This window comes from Dermacentor silvarum, chromosome 1 (assembly GCF_013339745.2).
Source record: "Dermacentor silvarum isolate Dsil-2018 chromosome 1, BIME_Dsil_1.4, whole genome shotgun sequence".
Taxonomy (NCBI): Eukaryota; Metazoa; Arthropoda; class Arachnida; order Ixodida; family Ixodidae; genus Dermacentor; species Dermacentor silvarum.
Window position 1 is genome coordinate 396,170,841 of NC_051154.1, and position 18,869 is coordinate 396,189,709.

The window sequence follows — 18,869 nt, forward strand, 5'->3', positions numbered from 1 at the left end:
CTCTGATGACAAACCTGCGGGTTAAGTCTTCCGTGACGTACGACAGCAGTAGGTCAAACATTCCAGGCTTCATTCGGTAATATTTGAAAAAGAACTCGTGGTCGCCTTCGTGCATGCGCTCCATCTGTACGGAAGAAACATATTCACTTAAAAGTATTTGCGACAGTCCACGCGTACTAGTATAATGGAAGGACGCTAGCTTGAAATTTCGCATCAAGAGATGCGTTTGCTTTGCACCGATGCTGCTTTGACAGCTTTTCGCAGAACGCCTTCCAGTTCAAAGCAGTGTGAAATAAAGAAATCGTCCTTACCGTTGTATGGTAGCGGCCTTCCGTTTTTCGGTGTAGGAAGACAGGCCTCACCCACCAACGGCGTTTCCGCCTGTCTTCTCGCTGTTTTAGCTTCAGCAACAAAAGCTTCTTCCAGAGAAGCAATTCCTCCAGTTCTCTGTCCATTGAGAAATCAAGGGAACGTCGCGTGCCAGCACTCGCAGACAGGGAGATGCAAAGAATGCCGTAGTACACACGTACCAACAAAGGAAGCGTTGCACGTACACACAATCGATCACGGCTGCTGCTGGTGATGCTATGTCACTGGTGCTATGTGTTTCAGTACATACAAGCAAAAAAACTTTATATGTTTTTGCTAAAGCTAAACACAATTTTTATGAACTTTTAAATCCACAAGAAGTGTTTATGAAGTAAAAATAAGTGTTCTGTTAGCGCAACCTTTTGCAAAATGGCCAACTGAACTCGGGGCCTTAAGGAGGGAGGATCTGGCCACGTTGGGCCACGCTTGAAATAAGTCGATGCCGAGAGTCTCTTCTGGTTGCGAGCCGTCGTTGAGCGTTGCAGTCGCGTGCCGCCGGCCGGCGCCGACGCCGAGAATCCGTAGAAGATTTCTCCCTTGTGGTTGCTCCTTTAGTCTTTAAACGACCGTGTAACATGTTCTACGTGTACACGATAAACCACAACCGGTCAAAAGTTACCCGTATTGCTTCGCCACTACTTGCCTCTTTGCCTACTGTGCGTCCTTGGTACATCAGGCACACAGTTTTATTCACCGCCCCAAAATAGAATAAATTCTTAGATGCAAATTGTGTCGATCAAATTTGCATGTGATAGAGGAACCCAGCTCCCCGAAATTGATACCTTGATTCGTCAATGATACAATGCAATGAGGCCTACTGTTCATGGAGCGTTGGCAAATCTGCAGCTAATTCGCAACACACTAGCTTTTTTTAGAAGGATGCAATTCTGCTATTCTTTCAAGTGATATATTCACACTAAGCAGGCCTGATATAAATATTCAAGGTATACGCACTGAATCGGACTATTAGCTTCGCTATATTTGTTGAAATCTTTTAAAATCCGAGTGTATTCTCAAATACAAACAATTTTAGATCATTCATAAAACTCCAACTCTAAATTACGCGACCTATATCACCAGCTTCGCAACGCAATAGCGTTTATTCATGTCAATGTGGATGAGCATCCTTCATACGAGCAAGTAAAGCATTGTGAAAATCCGGTTTAGTAACTTCTATTCCTCATTCATGACACGCACCATGAACCAATTAAACTATAATGACTAAAATGTGCTGTTTCGTGACGTGTCACTCGTAGATGGCGGCCCGATGGAACTAAACAAGCTCTCTTCTGATTGTATACCGCAGACGGAACGACCACTTAAATAGAAGGACACAATGACACAGAGCACATTCAGCTACTTCTCAGGTGTTGCGCATCGTTTTTTTGACTACTCTCAAAGAGAGCTTTCGCATATTTTATGACCGCCGACAATCTGTTACGGAGCACCGGGATAAACTGCCATGCATTCGGCCGCGGCGGCCGCATTTCGATGGAGGCGAAATGCAAAAACGCCCGTGTGCTTGCGCCGTAGTGCACGCTAAAGAACCCCAGGTGGTCAAAATTAATCTGGAGCCCTCCACTATGGCGTGCCTCATAATCATAACAGGTTTTGTGACGTAAAACCCCAGACAAAAGAATTCATTCGTAGCAGATATGCGCCTAGATTGTGTTTTTCGGCGGGCTAGTCACAAGGCATCCAAAGAGTAGGGTTAACTTGTTTTAAGGACAGTAGTTTGATGCAGTAGAAACAAAAATTGTTTATCTATGTAGTTTGGAAAGCATTGTTCATTTCATATGCAAACAATAGTGAAAAAATGCAGAATATAAATGTTATTTACCTCAATCAAGTTTACCAGCACAAGGCGCTAACCTCTATGCAAAAGGAGCAGGAAGCTTTTGTAACTTGTTGAAGCTCAACATGTAGGTATCCTCACCAACTCCAGCTGTTTTGAAAATGAAGTCAGGGGAATCACTGCGCCGTTCACCGCTGCCACATTCTTTCCCACACCTCTCTTTCCTCCGTAGTCTGACAAACTTTATCAAAGGGCAGCTTTTTGGAAGAAGCTCGTTTTTCTACCTCCACCGCACGCGAGTGCAAATGCACGTGTACAGACAACAGCTGTAGCAGGCGATCCGCATTCTGCGTCGGATGGTTGTTATTGGCTTGAATGAACGTCTAAATTTAGAGCGTTTGCATATTTATTTGCAAAATTCCATTACACCCTTAACGCATTGCACTTGAACCTTTCTCTTTATGATCAGAAAGACCAACCCTATCAACCCTATCAACTGCACTAGAACTTTGAACTTTATTTTCGTATCTATACAACCTACAGATGACATGGGCACAGACAAAAAGCCATAAAATCGGGTTGACTAGGTCTGTGTCTCTTATTCGTTTACTTGGCAACACGTAACAATGCCTACATAATTACAACACGTGAAAACCGGTATTGGTAAACAATATAAATATAAACAATGTGTGGAAAAAATCGGACAATTTATACAAAGTTACTTTTCCACAGCGGCAAAAACATCGACATCAATGCAGAAATTGTAACTCTCATACAAATTACAAAAAAAAAAACAACAGCAACAGGAAAACAAGAAAATGCAGATGCCATAAATTACTTTTCCCAAAACTAAATAATTTACTGTGCAATTGCAGCTTAGAATGCGTGTTCATCACAACAAAATACGTAAAGTACTAAGCATACACACGAATCACAGTATGAATGGCGAGTTTGGGCATTTAATTGAAATTATAATAAGTATTCTGATTAATGAATACAGTTAAGTAAAGATCACAGTGCAAGGTGCAGCATTTGATTCCCGTAATTAATTCTTGAATGCAGAATATTCCAAGTTTCTCTGTGACTTGTACTGAAACTGCTTGTATTTAAGGTTAGCCTTGACAAGTACTCGAGAAAGTTAGTGCTGCCTTTTCTTTCTGTTAAAAAACATTTTAGTAAAGTACTATTGTAGAGCGATTTTATCGGCGTTATATCTAACTGACAAAAAGAGGATCAGTATGCGCATCCAATGAAGAGTTTGAAATTGCACGGATTACGTTATTTTGCAATAAATATAGAATGTTCACGTTATTGCTAGTCGTGTTGACACGAGGTACGAGGTACGAGGTGACAATAGTTAATATGAGATAAAAAATGGAATTATAAAGTAGGAGCTTCAAGCGTAATGGTAAAAGAAAGCGTAATCTTATTAGTACTTCAACAACTCGTGCAAGTTTGTTAGCAATAATGCTAACATGTTCATTCCACAGCATATTTTCTTGCAAAATGACACCGATGGTACTATGTCTATAAAAGAAGTACAGCGTCCCGCATTTTAGGTATATCGCGCGAGCGTCCATCACGCGTCATTTTAGCGCCTTTAAGCGGCGATAATCAGCGATACCGGCAGAAGTATTCTCAAGTGCACTAAGCACTCTCCTGTGTAAGAATCGTCTAATGTGATGTTCCCTTCGGGACGACGTACGACCATGTGATAGTGCTCTCGCGCGATGTAGCTGAAAATGCGGGACGTAGTACTAGAGCACTGCACGGGCCAATTTTTTCAGCCCGGGCCGGGCCCGTTTTTACGTTAGGCTGCCCGCCCCAGCCCGACCAAAACTTTTATGGCGAGACCCGGGCCCAGCCCGGGCCCAGGAATATTCTACGTTACCCGCCCGGCCAGGCCCGCCACCCCGTTAACTTAGGCCCGAGCCCGGCCCAAGCCCGGCTCGAAATCAGCCCGAGACCGAAAAACATCACCGAGTTCCATTAAAAAATTAAATAATGAAGAGAATGAAATGAATTTATTCTTAAGGCATAAATGCACGTCATGTGCAATTATGAACACCATTTGAGCGGTCTGAACGCTAATACCAGTGCGCCAAGTAATACGAATGACCCTTCCGAGCAGTATAGCCAGCAGTTTCCAACGGCGCGACCTTGATGCGGCCCAATCCACTTCTATCGCACCGCCGCCACAGTATATTTCCACGACGGGCGTCTCACTACAAGGCATGCGCCGCCCCAGCCGCTCGTCCCACTCAACCGTATTCTAGTGTAATATTGACCCTTTTCGCGGCGATCCCGTGGGCGCTGCCATGTTTGATCACGCGGTGACGCGTCCATTGCTTGCCTCAACTGCCTCCGTTGCCTCCTTGTTTACAATGGATGTGTATGACGCCGGCGCGACTTAGAAAACCTCTGTTTTCGGAGATATCGTAGATAGAGACTAGGTGGACGACACAAAGCTTTGATCACAGCTTCAGAGAACATGCAAAAGCGCTTTCGGAGCTGATTAAGCTATGTCCAAACGGCGCAAGCAGCGTATGTTGTGCTTCTTCTAAGAGCGGGGCTAAATATGTATTCCAAACTATCCAAACATTCCGCTCATGAGTTCAGTCAGGATTAGTGAGTTTTGCTCTTTGTTCTTTATTCGGGCAAATATTGTGTAGCAGTGGCTTGTCAGTTCTGCCTCAGTGAAGTTCCTCGGTGTGGCCACTATTTGATTATTTTCTGCCTAATAGCTCGTGGGTGTGCTGAGTTCCGATAGATTTCTTCTTGCTGCGCACAAGGCTTGAAACGTAGCTGTTTTGCAGATTGTTATACCTTGTAGCAAATATATATTACAGCTAGAAACTCGCTTACTCTTGTGGACCGTTCACGAAACATTCAGCTTCGACCATTCGTGCGCCATTGGTGTAGTCCGTCATTTATTGTGCGTATATACTGCGCATATATTCGTGCGCCCATTTAATTATTCTTGATACGTCGGCGATGGACTGGGCGTAAGTTTTACTGCCATTTGGGCTAGATGTGTATAGATAACGTGCGCGAAATTTACTATGACAGGAAACGGCACTACTCCCTTTGTCATTGTTTAACGAGTCGTGCTCACTCTTGCTCAAGTTCTGGGGCTGAAGCCCTTCCTTTGAAGGTTAGCGATAGAAGGCTGGCGGATAAGCAAACTTTTGTATCCTCGAGGAAAGCCGTACATCTCGAAGTGCCGGTAACACGTTCGGACAGTTGCAGCAGCGGTCCGCGAACTTGACCACACAATATTCATACCATTCCATAACTTGCCAGTCACTATTTTTGCAGCCAACTACTGCACACGTCTTCAATCCACATGATTCAATCTAGCATGATTGGAGCACAGTGTGTTCGCGAAAACTCAGTAGCATTTGCGACATCATGATCGCACAGAAGCAAGGTAGAAGCATTAATGGTTTCGTATTCGTGCGCGGTCGGTGAAGAGACGTATGGCGAGCTGCCGTGAGCGCCATCTTGTTTCTCTAAAACAAACTGCTCCGCGAAAGGGGTCAATAGCCGAAGCGTAGCCACGACCAGTCTTGAGCGCAGCGCATGTATGAAGTAAATGGATTTAATGGAGAAAGGAATTAAGCTTCTCGTTCCTCCATACTGCAGCGTAATGCGCTCCTGCTAGGCGCCCGGTTGAGAACATGCGCGCAATCATGGATGGACGCAGTGCCACATTTCAGCCGCGTGACTAACTTATCTTACGAGTCATCGTTTTACCAATTCGCATTTGAAGAATCAGCAAGTCGCGAACGCACTTGCATCGCGCTGAAAGCATTAATTACATTGGTTTACGTAAGGATTACAATTACATCTGTTGGTTTGAGGCCACTTCAGTCTTTCTGGACTTTTACATTCTGTTCAAACAGCGCAAAATACGACGGAAAAAGAAAAGGGAAGTACAGAGGAGTAGCACTGCTAGCTTCCAGCGGCGCCGGGGCAACAGGTTTTTCAGAGTCGAGACGCGCGAGGATAACTCGCAGCACGTTACATGCACAGCACCAGAAAGTCCGAGCCCGGCCCGGGCCCGCGTCAAAAAGCACATGCCATGCCCGAGCCCTTGCAGTGCTCTAGGCTGTACATAATTTTGGATGCCCGTCCATGCTCTGCTTTTTGTTCTTTGAAAAATCACGCCTTTTGTTTTTGGTAGTATTAATAGTTAATAAATTTCGTAACCTCCACTTGTTTATTTGTCCTGTTGTACCATTAGCAACACTTAACAAGTCTTTCACGTCTTTAGAAGTTATAAGTAAACTAGTGTCGTCGTCATAGATAAGAAATTGTGCGTTGGTATTGATACTAGTTATGTCATTTATATAGAGGTTAAACAATAGTGATCCTATGCAGCCTTGAGGAAGCACAGCGAATATAAGCAATGTTTTTGAACCGTGGTTTCCTATGACAACGGTCTGATACCTCTACTGCAATAACTTCTAATTGAGTCTAGGAATGTTCCCCTAAAGCCGCAAATGTCGAGTTTTGTTAGTATAGTATTGTGATTAATCGTGTCAAAAGCCATCGAAAAATCAATAAAGACGCCGAGAGTAACTAAATTATTCTCAAAGCCTCGCAAAATTATCTCTTTTTGCATCAGTAAAGCTAATTCCGCTGAACGACCTGTTCTAAACCCATACTGGTAGTCTTTAATTACATTGTGAGTTTTACAAAAAAGACGTTATTCTTGTATTCATCAATTTATCAAGACATCCCTGTCATCTTTCTGTTCCCTCTTCCCATTCCCCCGGTGTAGGGTATCCAACCGGACATTATTCTGGTTAACCTCCCTGCCTTCTGCCTTTCTCTTACTTCTATAGCGTACTCGCCCCAAGCGGGAGCGAAAAGAAGACGACTATGCTCCTTGAAGTTTGGGACAAGAACTTGTTTCTTTGCCAAAAAATTGTCGCAGTTTCACCTGAAAGGCGAAGCATCAATTGCGATAGCAAATTTGTAGAGAGCTATACGCAGTAATGATAGTAGCTTTATCAGCTGTATAAACTTGGACATGCAGCAGCACCGGCAACTCGCAGAACTGTTGTCGACGCCGTCGGCGTTTTGCCCGCGTTCGCTCAAAATGCGTGCGGCGTTGGTGACTGTTGCCGGAGCCTCTGATATAAATAGGCACTTGGTGCCGCAGCTAAACGTCGCCTCCCTTCGTTCCCCCTCCCCCCCCCTCCCCCACGGCCTCTCGCGCATCGGAAGAAGGCGCGTTTGCTCTACATATATGGTGATTGTAAAGGAGGAAAGAGACGCCTACTTCTGCAGCCCTTAAGGGAGCACGGCGCAGAACGCGCGTTTGTTCTCCTCCGTGCGTTCACTCCCCGTGAAAGCGCGCGCCCCTCGCGCCCTTTCACTCGCACATACAGCGTTCGGTGCGCGGCGACGATTTCATCTCCATTGACGTCATACGGAACCTCACGGCGACGGCGACGGCGACGCCGACGGCAGAAATCTGCTTTTGAGTGTCCATATAATTGCTATCGCAATAAAAAAAAACATGCTTCCAAAACGATAACACAAAGGGGCGTGTTGGTTGCGTATCTCCCGCGGCGCGCCGGAGAAAACGTGAGGCATGTTGGCAGCGTATGCGCCGTGCGCCGCCGGCGTACGAATGAGTATGCGCACACAAATAAAAATTATCAGGATCACCGGCATCAACGCCCACTACAAGCCCCCCCCCCCCCCCCCCCCCTAGACCGCGGAGAAAGGAAAAAAACAAACAAGCAAATGTGCGTGTTAGTTCATGAGGTGAGCCTGTTTCACGCGGTCGAGAGAAACGACGTCCTTTCTGTCGCGAACACGAATGGTCACAGTTTTGTGCGACCGCGACAGCACACGGAAGGGCCCGTCGTACGCAGGAGTCAACAGCGCTTTCACTGTGTCCCGTCGCACGAACACAATGGTTGCCACATTCATGTCTGGGAAGGAAAACACTCTTTGATTGCGGCTGACGAGTGGCGCGTTGGATTGTAGGTGCTCCAACCAGGAATGTAGCCTTTCCAATGTTCTGAAGGTGTCGGCGTAGGGCTTGGTTTCTCACCAAAGAATTCTCCCGGCAGTCGGATTGTAGAGCCGTACAACATTCCTGATGCACAAAATCCAAGGTCTTTTTTTTTATCGCGGACGCAGGCCCAGAAGAACGAGAGGGAGCTTCTCCACCCAGTGCTCTCTATCCAATTTGGCCGTTAAAGATGCCTTCAGTTGGCGGTGTAGACGCTCAACCATTCCATTGCTCGCTGGGTGGTAAGCCGTCGTGTACTGGAGTCGCGTTCCTAGAAGCTTTGCCAGCGTAGAGAATAGGTTGCTCTGGAATTGTCGGCGGCGATCAGTCGTTATGCGCAGTGGGCAGCCATAGCGTGAAACCCATGTGGCCACAAACACCTGTGCGACGGTCCCAGCTGCGATGTCCAGAATCGGCGTCGCCTCAGGCCGTGAGAAGCGGTCGACACATGTGAGCAGGTATCTGTAACCCTGGGAAAGAGGAAGAGGTCCTACCAAGTCTAAGTGAACGTGGTCGAAACGACACTCTGGTGGCCGAAATGCTTGGAGTGCTGTGCGCGTGTGACGAGTCACCTTGACTGCTTGACATGTTAGGCACGTCTTGGCTCAGCGTCGAATGTCGGCGTTAATTCCCGGCCACACAAAGCGGTCCGTGACGAGCCTCTGCGTCGCGCGGATTCCTGGGTGGCTGAGGTCGTGAAGGCTGTCAAACACTGCACGCCGAAACTGGACGGGGACGAAGGGTCTTGGAGCTTTCTGCGATGTGTTTCATGTGACCATAGTCGTTGTGTATGGTAGTGGGATGTCTGCAAGCACAAGTGACAGTGGATTCTGCCGCATATCGATTTGATCTGGGTCTTCCTGCTGTGCGGCGGCTAATGCCTCAAAGTCGACGGACGCGGAAACGGTGTCGATACGGGAAAGTGCGTCGGCTGCTTTATTTTCGGTCCCCGCTATGTAGCGGATGTCCGTGGAAAATTTCCGCGGATGTCCGCGGAAATGAAAGAAAGTTGGCGCAGTTCCGTTTCTGAATATGAGGAACTGTTGTTCTTGAACGCATATGTCAGCGGCTTGTGGTCCGTTAAAATGTGGAAAGTGCGACCTTCGAGGAAGAAAAGGAAATGCTTTACGGAGCAATAAATGACCAACATCTCTCTTCCAAAGGTGCTGTAGCGCACTTCCGCCTGTTTCAGACGTTTCGAAATAAAACCTATCGGTTTCCAGTCCTTGCCGTCGTATTGTTGCAACACTGCTCCCACTGCCGTCGTTGAAGCGTCAACTATGAGCCGCGTTGGCGAGTCGGAAAGCGGGTGCATCAGAAGCGTTGCGGAGGCAAGCTGAGTTTTGGCGTCCTGGAAGGCTTTTTCGTGCTCCGCTGACCAGTGAAACTCGGGCGTTTTCTTGGAGTCCCGGCGCAGCAAGTCAGTTAGCGGCTGTAGAATGTGTGCACAGGATGGGATGAAGCGCCCTTGGAAGTTGATCAGCCCGAAAAACTCGCGCAACTTGCGGGAAGAGGTAGGCGTGGGAAATTCCATAACTGCTTGTACCCGTGATTCGAGCAGCAAGATCGCTTGCGCGGTGATTCGATGACCTAGAAAATCTAGTGCTTCAACACGAAACATACACTTTTGGGGCTTCAAAACCAGACCGTGCTCGTCAAGACGCTCGAAGAGGAGGCGCAGGTGATTTCCGTGCTCTTCCCGCGTTTTGCTGGCGACCAAAATGTCGTCTAAGTAGACGAAGACAAAGAGCAGTCCGCGAGTGACCTCATTCATGAAACGCTGGAAATTGTGTGCCGCGTTCTTCAGTCCGTATGGCATACGAACAAATTCAAAGAGGCCGAAAGGTGTTGTTAAGGCCGTCTTTGGGATGTCGCTCGGCTCTACGGGAATCTGGTAATAAGCGGCCAACAGTTCCCGCTTGGTGAAGATGGTCGTTCCCATGAGGCGAGCGCTGAAATCATGGATTTGAGGCAGGGGATATTGTTCTGCCGTTGTCACAGCATTGAGTACCCGATAATCACCACAAGGCCGCCAGTCACCAGGCTCTTGTTTTAGCACCATGTGCAGCGCAGAAGACCAGTTGCTGGAAGAAGGTCGAATAATGCCGAGCTGGAGCATGTGGTCGAACTCACGGCGAGCGACTTCGTGTCTTTGTCCAGCGAGCCTCCTAGGTCTAGCGGTGACGGGCGGTCCGGTGGAGACAATGTGATGCGTCACCTTGTGCTTAATTGGCAGTTCGGTGTTCCGAGGTTTGGTGATTTCAGGGAATTCAGCCAGAATATTTTGGAAGTTTGACTCTGGGTTGAAAGTGCAAATGCCGCATGAGGACAGGTCAGACTTCAGTCCGAGAACAGCGAGCGAAGTGACGTTGTCCTTGAGATGACGATCGCGAACGCTAACGTCAAGATTGAAGTGGCTCCGAAAGTCCGCTCCCAGGATGGCAATTCTGACGTCGGCCACGACGGAGAGCGATCGATATGTGCGGCTGAGTCCGATGTCTATCGTCATTGACTGAACTCCATATGATGCAATAGCAGTATTATTGACTGCAATTAGACTGGAAATGGACTTGCCGCGTCGGCGATGTTGAGCAGTTTCTGGTAGGATAGAGAGCTCAGCTCCGGTATCGACAAGGAGGCGTGTGCCGGTGATGCGGTCGACAACGAAGAAGAGGTGGCTTGAGCGATGGCCGGTGTCGCACTCCGCCGTTAGCGACTGGCTGGTGCGTTTCACGCCCACGAGCATGGTACGTTGGGTGCAGCGAGTGGCTTGCTCTCTGAAACGGCGGTGGTGCCAGCAGACGCTCTGCTCTGCGTCGCTTGAGTGGCCGCAGTGCTGCAGGCTTCCAGCACGGGACGACGAACGATACCGTGCAGGACGGTGTTTGTTGGACAGGGCGAGGTTTTCGACTGCTGCAGTAAGTCGGTCAACTCTGTCCTCTAAGCGACCTAACCGGTCTGCATGTTCGGACATTCCCGCTGCAGCAATAGGCATTTTTGATCGCTCGGTGCAGTCGGCGATGCGGTCGGCGAGTTGAGCCAGACGCTCGAGAGCCACGTCGTCCGAGCCAGCGAGTATCATCCGTGTTGACTGTGGTAGTCTCTGCAAAAACAACTCGCGAAGCAATGGCTGTTGACGCTCCTCTGACGCTTGTTGGCCCAGCAGCTGACGCATTCGGTGGAGTAGTTGCGAGGGACGCTGGTTACCAAGCTCTTCATGAGACAGGAGTTGTTGAAGCCTGCTCTGTTCGGACACCTCAAGACGTTTCAGGACGGTGCTCTTTAGTTCGTCGTAGGCCTTCTCCGATGGAGTGGAGGCGAGCACATCGTCTATGGCGTCAGCGATGTCAGGTAGCAGTGCTGCAATGACGTGGAGGTATTTCGACTCCTGCGATTTGATGCGGCGAAGCTGGAAGCGGGCGTCGACTTGGCTGAACCACACACTGGGGTTTTTGGGCCAGAAATGAGGAAGCGTTAACTCCGAGGCGTTGGTTGTGGATGAGCTTGAAGTGCCTTCCTCGTCTGAAATGGCTGCTGTTTTTCCAACGTCGTGGGTCACCACTTTGTAGCGTACTCGCCCCAAGCGGGAGCGAAAAGAAGACGACTACACTCCTTGAAGTTTGGGACAAGAACTAGTTTATTTGTCAAGAAAAACATGCTTCGAAAACGGTAACGCAAAGGGGCGTGTTGGCTGCGTATCTCCCGCTGCGCGCCGGAGTTAATGTGAGGCATGTTGGTACGAATTGGTATGCGCACACAAATAAAAATTATCACGATCACCGGCATCAACGCCCGCTACACTTCCTTCCTTTCCTTATCAAGGCATTTAGAAGAAGTACGCAGATAGATATCGGCCTATAATTTGATAGCTAGTTTCTGTCGCCACATTTGTAAAGCGCTGTTAACTTGGCTATTTGCATGCGCCGAGGAAATATACCCTTCGCCAACCAAAAATTGTACAAGTGCTCTAAGAAAGGGCAGATAAGGTCTAGAACATGCTTTGCTGGGCGAATCTGCAAATCATAGATATCGCAATTTTTGCTATTTCGAAGCTAAGAAACTTGCTGTAGATTTTATGAGTGTTAGTGGGGCTTGGAAGCGCACTTTCGACGACTTTTTATTTTACTTATTCTGTGCAACGAGGATCGTAGGAACTATTCACCAGCGACACCAAATAATTGTTAAACGCATCAGCCAATGCCGTGCCTGATGTCGGCTCATTATTTATTTCTAACTCTTCTGCATTCTCTGCCTGATTGTTTACACGAAGTAAATTGTTTAATTTTTTCCAGGTGATATCGGTTCGCATTCTCGTTTGGACATTAAATAATTTCTTGTTTTTGCTACCCTTAGCAAAATTTAGATTTATTCCAGAATTTTTTTAACTCTGCTAAATCTGTTACGTCTCTTGCGCCTAGGAATGGCTTGAAAAGAACATCTTTTTGTTTGAACAACTTCAAAGTACTGTCAATAATCCAAGGTTTCCTTGCTTTTCTGGCTTTTTTTGTTTTGCGTTGAAATTACTTTCCGTAAGCACTCTGAAAAACCGATAAAAAATAACTCATACGCTTTTTCAGTCTTTTTCGTTATACACGTCTAGACAGTTTATGCGCAATATTTCGTGGCGAAATTTCTCAAGTGTGAATGGCTTAATATCCTGAAATGTGAAGTGTTCATATTCAGAAAGGCACGATGGCAACACAGGTGAATTAACAAGTAGAAAGATAGGTAAGTGGTCTCCGACGTGAGCAGTGATGACACCTTATTCAATGTTTTGCGTGTCAAAATTCGTAATGAAAACATCGAGTAAACTTTCGTAGTTACCTTGCATACGAGTAGGAGCAATAATTGTAAAAATGCAAGCATTTGATTAAAGTACCCGCAATGTGCCTCTGCGAAGTGGGATATCGTGCAACATGTTAATATTAGTATCGCCACCCAAAACTAAACTGTAGTCGTTATCGTTGACCCAGGAGAGCAGATTCTCGATGTATTTAAGAAAAGTAACCACATTCCCTCCCGGTGGGCGATATACCAGAGAAAAAATGCGGCGACCTTGAAGAACAGTCAAAATTTTAAAGTCAGCAGTAATTTGAGTAACGTCTCAACAGTACGCAATGCAAGTTAGTCCTAGTCAGCACCAGAACACCACCGCCGTTTTTTTAATCGATTCAGATAATGAGAGACATTGTCTGATATCTACAATGCTTCTTCGTTGCGGAACCATGCATCGCACAGCATGACAGTGTCAAAGAAAAAAAAAACCAAAAGAAGACAGCAACGCGTTGAGATGATCGTCCTTACTGCGTGCAGATTGCGGTTTAGACGTCGAAAGGACGTGCACTCATTTCTCTTAGAAAATATTTTACCAACGTTGATTGGTGGGAACAGTCTTCCAGCCATGTATAACTGCTGCAGTAAGGACGACGTCCGATGCACACTTGCAAGCTTTTACTCCATTTCCTCAAGGTCCTCAACTGCAGATATGCGTAGTGCACGTGACATGTCAGACTTCCGCGCGAAAACGTTACCATCCCGATTCTATGCATACTTCCATTGCTTGTCTTTTTTTCGCCCAACGACTTTCCTAAGGAGCTACTTTACTGTTGGGCACAGGTGCCTCGCTCCCGAAAATGTAAGCATGACCAGACTGACCCAGATCAGTTGCGGATATACGTTTTCGCGCCTTTTCAATGAGCCCATCACGCTTTGAACGTGAACGAAACTGAAAGGCAATATTCGGACATCCACCGTTCTTCCGCAGTACACGGTGACAAACTTCGACGCGGTACACTGCGACAAAAATGCTTCATAGATAGGCTCATAAACCAAACCGCCGAGCTTCGCTACAACTGCAAAATATTTTTGTTTTTAGTGAATGGCATGCCTTTAATTTCAAAGAGTCTGTTTGTTGAGTACTGTACCTGGGTTGTCACCTTCTCTTCAAGGCCAGACACTTGCTGTCCAAGTTCCGGACATTTGGCTGCCAAGGCAGTGTTTTCCTTTTTTAAGGAAGCGTTTTCTTTTCTTCAATTGCCGCACAGCGTGTCGCCATTGTATCAAACTGGGTGCTGAAGAAATCAATAGAGTGCTTATTGTCTTTGAATTCCTTTCGGAGTCATTTTTCAATAGCGCTTCGCATGTCACGCATTTCCTACCTAATTCCTTTTAGGAACTTGGTTAGTTCAGGCATCACTTTAGTAACGGACATTTACGCTTCACATTTGGCAGTAGTGACGGAGTAGGTAAGAAAAAGGAACATACAAGATTCCGCACAAACCGGTTTGTAGGACGATCAAAGTAAGTAAATATGTCGGCTCCGCCTCCGCTGCTGCCAAAATGCCGGTCAGGTAGAAGATGCAACTCCTCTATAGCCAGGGTCAGTGCCAGTCGAAGGTCACGGGGCGCTGATGTCACTCGGAAAGCTACGTAAACTGTAAGTGCGCATGCCACCCAACTGAAGACGGTATCATGGCAAAACGGGAACAATCCCGCGCAGACGCAGCCGTGAGGCCCCCAAGTGGCAGTCGACGTCGTTGCACTTCGAAGCAGGCAAAACCTATGTGAAGGACGATCAAAGTAAGTAAATATGTCGGCTCCACCGCCGCTGCTGCCAACGTTGCATACTACACTGGCAACATCGTTGACAGTGTAGTGGGCGCTATAACGTAAAATGATTCCAAACTGTTTTGATTCCAATTTCTGCAATTAGCCTCCACGATTGGTAAAACACTTTCGGGCTACTCCCAATTTCCCCTGTCTGTCTGACACGCGACGTCACGAAAACCGCGATAGCTCCCCTTCTGATATAACGTGTACACACTGATTATGCATGATTAAACCGCACAAAAGAAAAATAGTCATTCCTGATTCGACGCCTTCTCACCATTAGCCCTGTGCTATTGGGCCAATGTTTTCTGGTTAGCACACTTCGCCTGTCTGTCACGTGACCTCAGAAAACCGCGAAAACTCACCACGTCAAAGTGACGTGTACGCGAAAAAAATGCATTATTATGCCGAACGAAACTGGAAAATTTTCCGAATAGCCACACACTGCCCTATTCCGAAAGGAATAGAAGATGGCGGCCCGCCGATCGCTCAGGCCCTCGCTACTCGCACCTGCCGGTGAGCATGTATTTATTTGCGCATGATAAACCTTTTTGCTTGGCAGTAAAAGGTTCTCGAGCCCTTTCGGCATGCATACGACATCTCTCTGCCAACTCTTCCTTGCTGAGGATCCGTTTTAGCCACATTCTTATCCTTCCGTTGCACGCCGCCGCGATTTTCGACCAGCCACCGCAAGCTATGTAAGGCGAAGCGGACCAATCGGAGAAGCCGGCACCACCCTTTGCATGTGGTTATCTATTTTCACTGTGCTGGCTCGGCCCCATCGAAACCCTCTATACTAGAGCGTGCTCCTCGTCTCTTGTCAGCCAATTAGATTAGAAAAACCGCTGATTGTAGACAATGTTATTGGTTTTGAAAGCGAACAAAGGTGAACAAGGAGAGTGTTTGATTGAGTTGTTCAGAGAATGCTGCGGGTCACCGCCTGGTGCTTGCGCCGGTGGTTACGTAGATTTGACGTCAGGAGTTTGGAATCAAAACAGTTTGGAAGCGTTTTACGTTATAGCGGCCCTGATGGCGAAAAATAAAATTGTGGTGTCAAACAGGGAGCCTTTAGTAGCCCTTGTGTTGCTTGAACACAATACCACAAACAATCAAACCATCAACTAAACGACCAGACAATCAAGTAATAATTCCTTCGAATATTGGGCAACCTGTGCAAGCGCTTAGCGGCAATTAGGTGCCTTCTCCTTCTTGAGTATAGCAAAACAGCGATCTGGTCAGGCTGCATAGTCGACGCAGTCTCTATAGGGCCAAATGAAGATTTCGCCCTACTCATGACTGGCGAGCCGCCTACGCACTTTGTGCAAAAATTGAGAATTACGTAACAACTCTCTCCTGTTCAGGCACTCACATTGGATCAGTGTACAGTAATTTTAAAGCGAAGCTTTCGTCGCTGACCACATTGCCATAAGAGAAGTAGGCGCACAAAAGTTCCCAAACTGCGCACGATGCTTGAGCATTTCCTCAAGCATACGTTTTCACGCTGTGCATGTCGGATATCTTTTCAGACGGCGGACCTTTCAATACTTTTTACCGCGGAGTTGCTAGCGTCCCTACACCCTTGGCAACGTGGTTCGCTGCAGGAGCTCCGAAAACAATTCAAAGACCACCAAGACATGCTTGATAAACTTCTGGCTCGCCGGTTCCCTTTTGAAACTTTCATTTGTACTGATCACGAATAGGCCTGAAAAACTGCGCAACTGACGTGGTAAATAGTTGTTACCGGAAGACACCCTCTTAAGCTTAAGCCTCTGGTCACCTCTATACCTTATGTTGAGCTACTGGAACACAAACTTCTTTAGAATTATTTGCTTTGCTGACCGCAAGCTGATCTTGCGGTGCCTCGTTGTGAGAAAAGTCCATGTCGAGTCTAGACCTCTGATCGTAAAGCGCTTGGTGTTTAACTCTTTAAGTGGCGCGGACGAGTTTAACGCGGTTGCAGTTTGTTTTGCAAAGCGTGCCAAGGACGAGTCTTGTCTCCCCCCATTTTTGGACGCCCTTTCTAGTGTCGGTAACGGGCCGCGCTCATCCAATGCATTTTGGCGTTCTGGTGAGTTCCCCCTTTAGCGGCTATAGGGGCCTACCGAATCTGTTGATTCGCTCGGCAGACAATTTAGAAATGGTGCTGCCAGTCGCTTGGTTCACACATTCGAATTCAAAATAGCACATGTAAAGCGCAAGATATTACTAAAAAATTGTTCATGTATTAAAAAGGAAATTTTCATAAAGCAATAGTTTTTGTTATGTGTTTCTTGGACAGTGTAGGTTTTTGAGAGAAGTCTACTTTACATTCAGTTTTACTCAATAATTCTGTGCGCTGATATAGAGAAGTTTGTTTCCCGTAAGTTGTCCTGATCTGGAGGGCATGAAGTTTTTGTTTTCGGAGGAAGTATCGTCCTGACGGTTCACTGACAAATGAGGTAACACACGTCTCTCCACATGTCTGTAGTAAGAGTTCAAAATAATAAATGTCTTCACCTAAAGCCTAGTAAATGATGCAAATCTTAAAAATAATTTGTAAGGCCGGTGCAGTTGATGTAAATGCGTAGCACATATTTCTAAGATAATTAATTTTCTATAGTTACGTTTCTATAGTTTCTTGTTGCGCCCCATACTATTACTTCTTAACATAGCTTAGAAAAATAATTGTATTGTACCGCTGAATCTTTAAGGAAAGTAGTTAGACGTGCGCTTTTCTTGTGAAACATTTCGACAGCCTGTGCTAGCTCACGGGAAAGGTGATTCACATGAACTTTCCATGGTAATCCATCGTTGAACCAAACACTGAGAAATGTTTGATTTTGTGGGCAGCCTTTGAGAAATGCTTGAGCTCCAGTAATTCTCTCGGGCGCAAGCGTTGTCAGGCTGCTGTCTTCTTACTTGGTACGGGGGCGGGTTCTTACGGAGTTTCTTCTTGCATTCCTTGCCTGCCGTTTCGTGGTCTCCGCCGCAAATCTTGCACTTCAGGTGACAGTCATGTTCTTCCGTGACCCCATCGCGCCTGCATGTGTAGCAGAACGTGGCCCTCGGCTGAGGACAGATATCCTGTCGGTGTCTGATGCCGCCGCAGGTTCTGCAGTATTGGACGGATTTTCGGTAGGGCTTGCATCTGTAGTCACCGCTCTGGTACGTTACGTAATAAGGGACGTGCTGTCCGTCGAAGGTGATAACCGCGGCTGCTGAAGATCCTAGCATGCGTGCGCCGAGAACCGTGTACCTTGAGTCCACTCGAAGGCCGGCAACAATCTCCGCGGGACTTGGACGCGCGCCCGGTTCGAGGCCGTATATCACTCCGCGGCACACATCGTCTGGGTGTAGAATGTGGGTATTTACTTGATAGACGGTTCCGCCGAGTTGTATTGTGTTGATATGCTGCAGTTTGGAAGCTCGTTCCGTACTTGCCGTGCTCGCGATGATCACATTCTCTAGTTTCTGCACTTGTATACGGACATTATCGTGGAAGTCTTTCTGGACCACAGCGCACGGTCACAGAATGTTCAGAGCTCCATTATTCGAGTAAAGGTCTACTCACTGCGTCGTGGCTGGCGTCGAACGATGCCTCGCAACTTTAGGAATCTGAGGTTACCAAATTCGCGGAGTGTCCAAGCAATGTTCCACACAAAATAGCGAAAAAGCAGGAGCCTATGCGAGCTACGACTGTGCTCCTCGGTACCCTGGCGGTATTTTCGTCATTTACATAAAGGGAAAATTACAACGGCCCAGACTTCGATCCCTGAGGAACACCTTGTTCTAAATCAATCATTTTGCACTGAACACCTCTAAGGCGGGCAAACTGCTTACTTTTGTGTAAATAGTTTCTGATCACATTCTCTAGTTTCTGCAAATGTATACGGACATTATCGTGGAAGTGTTGCTGGACCAAACCACTGGATCTTCCGATGGCATGTGTCACTGCGATGAGTGTATGTTTCGAGAGGTCAAGTCCTGCTTGAGGGCGGAAGACGATTTTGAAGTCGTCAGTAGGAAAGGGTCGCATCCTCAGAATGCGTTCACGCTGTGGCAGTGGTTGTTGTGCTTGAGGTT

At 47.0% G+C, this 18,869-nt stretch overlaps 1 protein-coding gene across 1 annotated transcript; it reads right to left on the reverse strand.

The window, feature by feature from the left end:
* Positions 1-8,311: 8,311 nt before the first annotated feature.
* LOC125943898 (uncharacterized) lies at positions 8,312-18,020 on the reverse strand. The gene is made up of 3 exons (XM_049663446.1): positions 17,706-18,020; positions 9,376-11,607; positions 8,312-8,668 (listed from the first exon to the last, which is right to left on the reverse strand). Exons 1-3 carry the CDS (start codon positions 18,018-18,020, stop codon positions 8,312-8,314), a joined length of 2,904 nt encoding a protein of 967 aa, XP_049519403.1.
* Between the last annotated feature and the right edge of the window lie 849 nt (positions 18,021-18,869).